Source organism: Caenorhabditis remanei, chromosome IV (genome assembly GCF_010183535.1).
Source record: "Caenorhabditis remanei strain PX506 chromosome IV, whole genome shotgun sequence".
NCBI lineage: Eukaryota > Metazoa > Nematoda > Chromadorea > Rhabditida > Rhabditidae > Caenorhabditis > Caenorhabditis remanei.
In genome coordinates this window covers 18,947,019-18,959,457 of record NC_071331.1, presented here as the reverse complement: position 1 = coordinate 18,959,457, position 12,439 = coordinate 18,947,019, and the positions used below count along the sequence as shown (strand labels likewise).

At 33.0% G+C, this 12,439-nt stretch overlaps 2 protein-coding genes across 2 annotated transcripts; both read left to right on the top strand.

Annotated features, from left to right (window-relative positions):
- Positions 1 to 2,954: 2,954 nt before the first annotated feature.
- Positions 2,955 to 4,710, top strand: GCK72_015203 (uncharacterized protein; the record flags this gene model as incomplete). The annotated part of the gene is made up of 3 exons (XM_053730694.1): positions 2,955 to 3,011; positions 4,434 to 4,565; positions 4,609 to 4,710. 3 exons carry the CDS (start codon positions 2,955 to 2,957, stop codon positions 4,708 to 4,710), a joined length of 291 nt encoding a protein of 96 aa, XP_053585466.1.
- A 449-nt stretch (positions 4,711 to 5,159) lies between these two features.
- GCK72_015202 (uncharacterized protein) lies at positions 5,160 to 7,630 on the top strand (the record flags this gene model as incomplete). The annotated part of the gene is made up of 3 exons (XM_053730693.1): positions 5,160 to 5,328; positions 7,452 to 7,543; positions 7,598 to 7,630. The coding sequence occupies 3 exons, from the start codon at positions 5,160 to 5,162 to the stop codon at positions 7,628 to 7,630; spliced, it is 294 nt and encodes a 97-aa protein (XP_053585465.1).
- Positions 7,631 to 12,439: the final 4,809 nt, after the last annotated feature.

The window sequence follows — 12,439 nt, the reverse complement described above, 5'->3', positions numbered from 1 at the left end:
TGGTAAGGCTTTCTCAGTCTGAAGCCAAAAAAGTCATTTGCTGTGTTTAGTACGATTCATTCTGAGACTTCGGATGTCTCCATCATTAAAGAAGTTCAACAGTCAGAAGCTTAATAGAAATAAATTGAATGAAAAAACACTACTCAAAAAGTGGTGGTGATTTGTGAATAAGTAACTTTGTCGTTGATCAGTTACCTTCAAAAGGTAATAATTTCTAGGATGAGGATTTGTTAAAACATGGTCTCAGTCTGCCATATTCAGAGAAGGGAGACAGCATTGTCGCCGAAGTTTGACATTAATATTTGAAAGATGACTCGCCTCTTGAGGAGGGAGAACGGAGAGTTAAAAGTTCCTGTTCTTTTGAAATAGTATGTTAGAAAAAGCAGAAAAAATGAACACAGTTTCGATTAGTGAATTGAAAACTGCTCATATTGAAATCCTTTTTTCCTCAGGATAGAAAAGTCACCGAGTAAATTTGTCGAAATCGTATCAGAAATGCAGAGATGTTTTAATTGTTCTCTACCGGAACGGGCTGTTTAGCTAACAAAAACTACCGACAAGTGAAGAAAATTAATACAATCCAGGAGAAGGAGAAAATTCTGAGACTTTGATAGTTTGAACCATTTAAGAAGCGCCGCAGGCGCTGTAACACCCAGAAGGGTGGTGTAGAGAAGGAGGTTGAGCAGCCGTTAGGCTGCGTTAACCGACTGGTCAAATTACATTGATAGACGATGATCTGTGTACATCACAATGATGACAATTCTAATGCAACTGTTTTCTTCAGAAAGTAATCTAGTTGCGTAATTGAATTCAGTGTTTGCTGGAAGACCCTCAGTGTTTGCTATTAGACTTCAATTTTCAAGAACCCGGTTACTCTTATTATTTTTTTCAAGGACCCTTAGGTCTCATTCCTACTTCGAATTCCAGAAACGCCTTACAGTAGTACGCAGTTAGTACAGTTAGTGTTTTTGATGAAAACTCTGGGAAACAGAAAATTTTAAATTTTATTGCTATTGTTTTCTTCTCAAAGTAATCTAGTTCCGTAATTGAATTCAGATTTTGTTGGGATAGTTGAATATATTAAACCCCAACACTTCCTGTTTCAACTGTTCCATTTTAAAATTTTCCGACACTATTTGACAGTACATGCGGAACAGCTTTTTTTGAATTAGTAAACTTTTAGTTTAATAAAAGAAATGGCCGCTTTAATATTTTAAGATCTCACCGACTATGAGACACTGATTTACTGAAAATTGAGAAATGTTAATGTGAATTTCAAGGAACAGTTCTGTTAATTGTTGAGCTTTCAATTTTTTTCTGTTTTATCAGACACCTATTAGCCCAACATGAAATCTCATTCGATAGTTTTTACTGTAAAAAACCAATAAATTATCAACACAACAATCGATAACAGAACGACAATGTGGAATTGTTACATAATAAAGTAAAATTGGATTTCTGAAACAGGGAAATTATTTAGTGTCAGATAAGTTGATTTGGAAACAACACTGTTAATCAAATCAAGGTTAGCCATCTAATTGTCTTCATAATGAAAAGTTATTAAAACAGGAAAAAATCAGATACGAATTTCGAAATTTATTAAAACTTCAATTTTTGAATATTGTGAAACAGCAAACTTGAATATTCAGATATCTGCAACTTCCACGTTTCTTTCTTTTAAATTACGATTTGACTTCAAAAGTTGAGCTCAGTGGGAATCTGATTTTAAATTAACAGTCTTATTCACAACTATCAAACAATAACGCGATAATAATATGGGTCATGTCATCTTCATTATGATTTAAAAGTCTTGCAACAGGGATATTTATTTTATGCTTGGGTAACTTCTACTGATTCAAAAAGCACTTTTCATGTTTTGACGTCTTTTGACTATTAGACTTCAAATTCAAGGACCCGGTTACTCTTATTATGATTTATTAGCTCAGCACAGCTCTTACAACTGCGCTCCACCGAAATCTTTTTGAGAAATGCACGCAATTTTCTTTCGTTTCGTTAGAGTTAGACGTTTGTAATGCTAATAGAAAACATTACTGTTTCAAAACATCTCAAAATCTACTCTTCAATTTTATCATAGTTATCATAGTTCTCCACAGCTTTCTCCACAGCCTTCTAAATTTCCAAAACTTACCGTTTCAAGCGTTTCTCCAAATAGTTCAACCTTTTTTCAATTCAATTCGCTCACATTTCTGGCACTTCTAATCTTTGCTTTCTCTTACTACTCCATATATTTGGATTCTCTGTTTCATGACATCACCATCTCTAACTATAAGTTCTCTATTTTTCAGACGTATACAGGCAATCGTGATTCCAACACCCGACTATCATCAGCGTACTCATCCGAATCAACACAAAAGTATACTGTAACTTTGTCCTTTTTCTATTTCTCATTTTCTTTCATCCCACAGAATCTCATTTGTTTCCCCCCTTTTTCTTCTCCCATTTTTTCTTTCGTTTCAGCATTTTTCCGCTCAATTTTCTCTCCTTGTGAACCAAACATAGGTGCTCAATTCTTTCTTTTTTCTGAAATTCTATAACTTCTCCACCCAATCCTCTCTCCAATTTGCCAGTGATTTGTCCACCGCCGTTTCAGTGACAATTATTTAATATTTATTATTTTATTTATACTTTTTATCATTAAACTTTAAAAGATTTTTAATATGTATACATATTGATTGAAACGGTGTATTTATTTATTAATGTATGAAGTTTATTTGAATAATTTTATTAATTGAAATATAAAAAATTCTCTTAAAAATGCGTTCCGATTGCGATACAATTGGTTTTAATGCGTATTTGATTAACTTATAATTTTATTCTGAAACATTTATTTTTTTCTGATTATCACTCGAGTATAGACTGCATTCAGAATAAGAAACAGAACGTATTGAGCTAATAATACAAATTTGCTTTTCAAGAGTTCCTGAAACAGAGAAATGTATCGTAACCAATTGGAAAATCAGAAAATGGCCGAAAACCACAGCAACCTCAAAGTAAATTCAGATGCCGAGCTCAACATTTGCTCATAGAAAGCGCTCTTGATAACCATTGGCAACAAAATCTGGAAGAAACTTCAAACATTTTTGTACTTCCTCCACTGGAACCGTGCGTTCTTCGTCGCCAGGCAAAGGTATCTATCTTCTTGAGAATAACTTTAATAAACCGTTTTAATCTATTCCTCTTTGTCTTGCTTTCTAAGTTACTGTACCTTTCACTTCTTGAGTTGGTTTGGGTTCACCAACCCTATAAACCTCCTCAACAATTGGAGTATATGCTAAAAATTGCTCTGAACGCCACAATTCCCGTTTTCCTGACTCTAAACAAACCTTAGTGGAAGAGTTTTTCCGCGCAGCCGTGTAGTCCTCTCGGATTTGTTCAATTCTTGGTTTTCTCAATATTTCCAACAAATTTTCGTAGTTTTTTAGATGAATTCACATACCTGTTGAATAAGTATTAGTAATTAGAGGGATTTATTTTGTACAAACCTTATTTGTCCAGTGTATATTCTGCACATTACTAATTGTTCTGAAACCCGACTTCAAATTTTATTTGAATCCGCATAATTTTGTTGTATGGCTGCACTTGTGAGCATTTTTAAGTATGCGGAAAAATCCATAATTCAAAAAAAAATCTATCACACTTGTTAACATTATTGAAACTGTAAAATTCGTAATTTTAAATATTAAAAAGGAGTTAAATGTAAGTTTCCAAGTTCTCTCCTCATATTTTAAATTATTTATTTCATTGTTTTATGGACAAGATTTCTCAAGTAAAACGAACTCACAAGAATTTGTTTTTATAAAGCTATGAAACCGAGCATTTTAATCACATATTAATTTTTTCAACTTAAAGCCGAAAAGCTGAAAAAATCGAATTAACTAATTGGTCATTCTACTAATCTAACTCTACTACTTCCATCAGTGTAAAGTTAAAATGTTTTCATTTTATCCATCTTTACCTGAATTGTTTAAGAAGTTAGACAGGAGTTTTATTATCTTATAAATTCCTTATGCACGTTCATATAACATCCGGAACAGGGATTGTTGGTGTAAAAGTCAAGTAAGATTTGAAACAAAACGCTTATTTTTTTGAAAACTTCATTCCACAAAAAAATAAGAAACTCGAAAACTTGCAGAGCTTCCAATGACAGATTGAAACTTCATTGATATTTCTGAAACTTTAGAAACAGTACTTTTTTGTTCATATTTTTAATAGAATAACCATTGAAGCTCTAAAAATCAGGTAATCGTTGTGATGATTGTTTTGTGAGTAAAAAGCAACCAGGACTACCTGTGATAGTATTCACAACAATTACCTAATTTCCGAAACAGTAAAAAAATATTTCACTGTTTCATCATTAAATCCTCTCTCAATTTTCAAATTCTTTTTCAATATTTCATCTTACCCATTTTCAGGATACAAACAACCGTATCCGGTACCGTCTGCTGTCTGCAGGTGGTCTGGAAGCCCATTTCAATGTGAATGCTGAGAGTGGATTGATCACTTTGGCAAGGCCTCTTGATGCATTCGCTGGGGAGAAGATTACGGTAGGTTACTGTACTTATTGTGACTGGAAAAGGTTGATTTCAGCTGCGAATCGAGGGAGCCGACAGTGGAATGCCACCACTCTCCTCCACAACTACCATACTTGCAACCGGGCCTTGTCCGGGCCGTGAGCGGGCCTTTGAATAACTTGCTTCAAAATGAAAATTAGGAGTCGATCAACCTGTCAAATTATAGATGGTGAGCTCTACTCAAATCTATTTTCAGTTTTACTGTAAGTTTAGTGAGAGCCGCAGTACAATCCATTTAGTGGCCGGGCCGTGATTCAAGGCCCGGCTGTTCACGGCCCGGCCACTAAATGGATTGTACTGCGGCTCTCACTGAACGCACAGTAAAACTGAAAATAGATTTGAGTAGAGCTCACCGAGATCTATAATTTGACAGGTTGATAAGGAGATCTCTAGGAGATCTTCTTGATAAGGAGATCTTTCTCTGTCTCGTCTTATTCTGGATCTATTAATTTATTGAGAGCATTGGATGCAGAGGCCAATTCGACTGTCACTATTCAAGTTTCTACTTCGGAGGTTTATTTTCTTATTTTTACTTTTTATTTATTTATTTTTCTCCAAACCCAAACAATGGAAGTGGATCCAAAACTCGCTCATTTCGTTAGCATCACAATTAACGTCGCTGATAAGAACGACTGGATTCCAAACTTTGAAAGTGGATCATATGAATTCGATGTTAAGGAAGACACTCTTCCGGGGACTATTGTGGGACAAGTTAATGCATTTGATCAGGATAGAGGTTTGGGGAAAACATTGGAACTGTGAATTTTAGATTCAACTGGGAGCGAGTGAATATTTTCATGAAACTAAAGATGAATTCACTTATCGGTCAAACAGTAGAAGTAATTAGGTTTTAGGTGTTAACTCATCCTAATTTATTTAGTAACTTTTGTGTGTCTCTACTGTCGATTACCAATTTTTCTGAAACCGAACTTAAAATTTTTTATGAAACCGTATAATTTTGTTGAATGCCTTAAGTTAATTATTCAAAAACTTCTATCTCCCTTATTAACATTATTGAAACAGTAAAATTTGTAATTTTAAGATTGAAAAAGGAACTAAATCAAAGTTTCTCTGTTCCTCAATTTTTAAAAGAATTTTGCCATTCTTCAAGTTCGTTCAAATGAAACGAACTCACAAGAATTTGTTTTAAAAAAGTTATGAAACAGAACATTTGTGTTATTAATTTCTTTAAAAAAACTGTTTTTCAAATTTAGTTTGAAACCGCATAATTTTGTTGTATTACCCATTTCGCCAGTGGCTCTCAAAGTTCGGCCCTGGGACGAGGTATGGGTCTCGCTGCGGAATTTCGATATACAGCGGCTCTCTATCGAACTTTACCCATAAAAAAGTTTTAAAGTATGGTAGTCACGTCGAAACCCACCCCGCGTCCCCGGGCCGAAACTTGTGCGAGCCATCAGCCATCGGCGAATGGGTAATATGGCCGCATAAGTGAAAATTGGTATGCGGTACGTATATAACTCAATAAGTCAAAAAATGCTATCTCACTTAATAACATTATTGAAACAGTAATATTCGTAAATTTAATATTCAAAAAGGAACTAGATGCAAGTTTCTAAGTTCCCCGTCATGTTTTAAAATATTTGTTTCATTGTATGGACAAGCTTGCTCAAGTAAAACGAACTCACAAGAATTAGTTGTTTTTAAAGTTATGAAACAGTACATTTTAATTAAAAATCTCTTAAAGGACTGAAGTAATTTTTATCTCAGACTTACAATTCTCCAGACAATATTAAGAAGCTTTCATCATTAGAGTATATGCTAAAAATTGCTCTGAACGCCACAATTCCCGTTTTCCTGACTCTAAACGAACCTTCGTGGAAGAGTTTTTCCGCGCGGCCGTGTAGTCCTCTTGGATTTGTTAAATTCTTGGTTTTCTCAATATTTCCAACAAATTTTCGTAGTTTTTTTTTTAGATGAATTCACATACCTGTTGAAAAAGTATAAGTAATTAGAGGGATTTATTTTGTACAAACCTTATTTGTCCAGTGTATATTCTGCACATTACTAATTGTTCTGAAACCCGACTTCAAATTTTATTTGAAACCGCATAATTTTGTTGTATGGTTGCACTTTTGAGCATTTTTAAGTATGCGAAAAAATCAATAATTTAAAAAAAACTATCACACTTATTAACATAATTGAAACAGTAAAATTCGTCACTTTAAATATTAAAAAAAGAGTTAAATGTAAGTTTCCAAGTTCTCTCCTCATATTTTAAATTATTTATTTTATTGTTTTATGGACAAGCCTGCTCAAGTCTTCCATCAGTGTTAAGCTTCTTCCATCAGTGTTAAGTTAAAATATTACCAGATTGAAACAGCAAAAAAGTTATATTTTCATTTTATCAATCTTTACCTGAATTGAATTGTTTAAGAAATTAGACAAGAGTTTTATTATCTTATAAATTCCTTATGCCATTCATATAACATCCGGAGCAGGGATGTTTGGTGTAAAAGTCAAATAAGATTTGAAACAAAACGCTTATTTTTTTGAAAACTTCATTCCACAAAAAAATAAGAAACTCGAAAACTTGCAGAGCTACCAATGACAGATTGAAACTTCATTGATATTTCTGAAACTTTAGAAACAGTACTTTTTTGTTCATATTTTTAATAGAATAACCATTGAAGCTCTAGAAATCAGGTATGAGACTCAAAAGTTATAGGGACTTCCTGTGACAGTATTCACAACAATAATACAATTTCCGAAACTGTTACAAAATATTTGTCTGTTTCATCATTAAACCTTCTCTCAATTGTCAAATCCTTTTTCAATTCTTCATCTTTCCTATGTTGAAGGAACCAAACAACCGTATTCGGTTCCGTCTCTTGTCTGCAGGTGGTCTGGAAGCCCATTTCAATGTGAATGCTGAGAATGGATTGATCACTTTGGCAAGGCCTATTGAGGCATTCACAGGGGAGAAGATTACGGTAGGTTACTGTTCTTATTGTGGCTGAAAAATAGAAATGAGCTCCGAATTTCAGCTGCGAATCGAGGGAGCCGACAGTGGACAGTGATCCTCTCTCCGCCCATTCCAAATACTTTTCCATTTCTCCATTCGGTGAAATCAGTACGAAACAGAGCATGTCAACGATTTTTTAAATGCTTAAACATTTCCTTAAATAGTTCAATTTTTTTCAATTCCGTTACGCTCACATTTCTGGCACTTCTAATCTTTATGCTTTCGCTTTCTCTTACTACTCCATATATTTGGATTCTCTGTTTCATGACATCACCATCTCTAACTATAAGTTCTCTATTTTTCAGACGTATACAGGCAATCGTGATTCCAACACCCGACTATCATCAGCGTACTCATCCGAATCAACACAAAAGTATACTGTAACTTTGTCCTTTTTCTATTTCTCATTTTCTTTCATCCCACAGAATCTCATTTGTTTCCCCCCTTTTTCTTCTCCCATTTTTTCTTTCGTTTCAGCATTTTTCTGCTCAATTTTCTCTCCTTGTGAACCAAACATACAGTAGCGATCATAGGTGAGTACACCTGCATACTTTCATATGTATCTCAGCTGAAATAAGACCGTTTTGCAAAAACTTTTTTTTCAAAGATAGCTGAAACATTTAGCAATACGAAAATCAGTTTTTTGAAATGGTTCCAATTCTGATTTTTTTTGATAATCGATTTTTCCAGATCGTGATTTGAAAATTCGAAAAAAAACTTTTTATTTTTCTCTTGGAGTTATTGAGTTTTTAATGTCAAAATGTTGGAAAACACTCAAATAAACAAAAAATTATGTTGAATCGGCATTCTACCTTCTGAGCATCGTGCCACAGCTCCAGAAGTCAAAAGTGGCGCCCTCGGGAAAACTTTCATAACTCATCAAAAAATGCTCCAAATTAGTCAAAACATGTACCAAAAGATGTGTCTTGAGCTTATCTACAAACAAACATCAAAAAGTTACATTTTTAGAAAAAATAATTTTTCTAATTTTTTTTCACTCAAAAATTTTTTATTCCCATTTTTTCCTAATTTTCGATATTTTCTGGCTACAAAACGAACATACCTCTCACATACTGGGCACGAAGTGTTTTTTCACACATAATCAAACACATTTCTGCATTCTTTCTTTGTTTTATAGCCAGAAAATATCGAAAATTAGGAAAAAAAATGGGAATAAAAAATTTTTGAGTGAAAAAAATTAGAAAAAATTTTTTTTTCTAAAAATGTAACTTTTTGATGTTTGTTTGTAGATAAGCTCAAGACACATCTTTTGGTACATGTTTTGACTAATTTGGAGCATTTTTTGATGAGTTATGAAAGTTTTCCCGAGGGCGCCACTTTTGACTTCTGGAGCTGTGGCACGATGCTCAGAAGGTAGAATGCCGATTCAACATAATTTTTTGTTTATTTGAGTGTTTTCCAACATTTTGACATTAAAAACTCAATAACTCCAAGAGAAAAATAAAAAGTTTTTTTTCGAATTTTCAAATCACGATCTGGAAAAATCGATTATCAAAAAAAAATCAGAATTGGAACCATTTCAAAAAACTGATTTTCGTATTGCTGAATGTTTCAGCTATCTTTGAAAAAAAAGTTTTTGCAAAACGGTCTTATTTCAGCTGAGATACATATGAAAGTATGCAGGTGTACTCACCTATGATCGCTACTGTAGGTGCTCAATTCTTTCTTTTTTCTGAAATTCTATAACTTCTCCTCCCAATCCTCTCTCCAATTTGCCAGTGATTTGTCCACCGCCGTTTCAGTGACAATTATTTTTTTTTTTTAATCATAATATTTAATGTTATCATTAAACTTTAAAAGATTTATAATATGTATACATATTGATTGAAACGGTGTATTTATTTATTAATATATGAAGTTTATTTGAATATTTTTTTTAAACTGAAAAATAAAAAATTATCTTAAAAATGAGTTCCGATTGCGATACAATTGGTTTTAATGCGTATTTGATTAAGTGATAATTTTATTCTGAAACATTAATTTTTTCTGATTATCAAGTATAGATTGCATTCAGATTAAGGAATTCTAATGCAACTGTTTTCTTCAGAAAGTAATCTAGTTGCGTAATTGAATTCAGTGTTTGCTGGAAGACCCTCAGTGTTTGCTATTAGACTTCAATTTTCAAGAACCCGGTTACTCTTATTATTTTTTTCAAGGACCCTTAGGTCTCATTCCTACTTCGAATTCCAGAAACGCCTTACAGTAGTACGCAGTTAGTACAGTTAGTGTTTTTGATGAAAACTCTGGGAAACAGAAAATTTTAAATTTTATTGCTATTGTTTTCTTCTCAAAGTAATCTAGTTCCGTAATTGAATTCAGATTTTGTTGGGATAGTTGAATATATTAAACCCCAACACTTCCTGTTTCAACTGTTCCATTTTAAAATTTTCCGACACTATTTGACAGTACATGCGGAACAGCTTTTTTTGAATTAGTAAACTTTTAGTTTAATAAAAGAAATGGCCGCTTTAATATTTTAAGATCTCACCGACTATGAGACACTGATTTACTGAAAATTGAGAAATGTTAATGTGAATTTCAAGGAACAGTTCTGTTAATTGTTGAGCTTTCAATTTTTTTCTGTTTTATCAGACACCTATTAGCCCAACATGAAATCTCATTCGATAGTTTTTACTGTAAAAAACCAATAAATTATCAACACAACAATCGATAACAGAACGACAATGTGGAATTGTTACATAATAAAGTAAAATTGGATTTCTGAAACAGGGAAATTATTTAGTGTCAGATAAGTTGATTTGGAAACAACACTGTTAATCAAATCAAGGTTAGCCATCTAATTGTCTTCATAATGAAAAGTTATTAAAACAGGAAAAAATCAGATACGAATTTCGAAATTTATTAAAACTTCAATTTTTGAATATTGTGAAACAGCAAACTTGAATATTCAGATATCTGCAACTTCCACGTTTCTTTCTTTTAAATTACGATTTGACTTCAAAAGTTGAGCTCAGTGGGAATCTGATTTTAAATTAACAGTCTTATTCACAACTATCAAACAATAACGCGATAATAATATGGGTCATGTCATCTTCATTATGATTTAAAAGTCTTGCAACAGGGATATTTATTTTATGCTTGGGTAACTTCTACTGATTCAAAAAGCACTTTTCATGTTTTGACGTCTTTTGACTATTAGACTTCAAATTCAAGGACCCGGTTACTCTTATTATGATTTATTAGCTCAGCACAGCTCTTACAACTGCGCTCCACCGAAATCTTTTTGAGAAATGCACGCAATTTTCTTTCGTTTCGTTAGAGTTAGACGTTTGTAATGCTAATAGAAAACATTACTGTTTCAAAACATCTCAAAATCTACTCTTCAATTTTATCATAGTTATCATAGTTCTCCACAGCTTTCTCCACAGCCTTCTAAATTTCCAAAACTTACCGTTTCAAGCGTTTCTCCAAATAGTTCAACCTTTTTTCAATTCAATTCGCTCACATTTCTGGCACTTCTAATCTTTGCTTTCTCTTACTACTCCATATATTTGGATTCTCTGTTTCATGACATCACCATCTCTAACTATAAGTTCTCTATTTTTCAGACGTATACAGGCAATCGTGATTCCAACACCCGACTTCTTTCGTTTCAGCATTTTTCTGCTCAATTTTCTCTCCTTGTGAACCAAACATACAGTAGCGATCATAGGTGAGTACACCTGCATACTTTCATATGTATCTCAGCTGAAATAAGACCGTTTTGCAAAAACTTTTTTTTCAAAGATAGCTGAAACATTTAGCAATACGAAAATCAGTTTTTTGAAATGGTTCCAATTCTGATTTAATCTTTGCTTTCTCTTACTACTCCATATATTTGGATTCTCTGTTTCATGACATCACCATCTCTAACTATAAGTTCTCTATTTTTCAGACGTACACAGGCAATCGTGATTCCAACACCCGACTTCTTTCGTTTCAGCATTTTTCTGCTCAATTTTCTCTCCTTGTGAACCAAACATACAGTAGCGATCATAGGTGAGTACACCTGCATACTTTCATATGTATCTCAGCTGAAATAAGACCGTTTTGCAAAAACTTTTTTTTCAAAGATAGCTGAAACATTTAGCAATACGAAAATCAGTTTTTTGAAATGGTTCCAATTCTGATTTTTTTTGATAATCGATTTTTCCAGATCGTGATTTGAAAATTCGAAAAAAAACTTTTTATTTTTCTCTTGGAGTTATTGAGTTTTTAATGTCAAAATGTTGGAAAACACTCAAATAAACAAAAAATTATGTTGAATCGGCATTCTACCTTCTGAGCATCGTGCCACAGCTCCAGAAGTCAAAAGTGGCGCCCTCGGGAAAACTTTCATAACTCATCAAAAAATGCTCCAAATTAGTCAAAACATGTACCAAAAGATGTGTCTTGAGCTTATCTACAAACAAACATCAAAAAGTTACATTTTTAGAAAAAATAATTTTTCTAATTTTTTTTCACTCAAAAATTTTTTATTCCCATTTTTTCCTAATTTTCGATATTTTCTGGCTACAAAACGAACATACCTCTCACATACTGGGCACGAAGTGTTTTTTCACACATAATCAAACACATTTCTGCATTCTTTCTTTGTTTTATAGCCAGAAAATATCGAAAATTAGGAAAAAAAATGGGAATAAAAAATTTTTGAGTGAAAAAAATTAGAAAAAATTTTTTTTTCTAAAAATGTAACTTTTTGATGTTTGTTTGTAGATAAGCTCAAGACACATCTTTTGGTACATGTTTTGACTAATTTGGAGCATTTTTTGATGAGTTATGAAAGTTTTCCCGAGGGCGCCACTTTTGACTTCTGGAGCTGTGGCACGATGCTCAGAAGGTA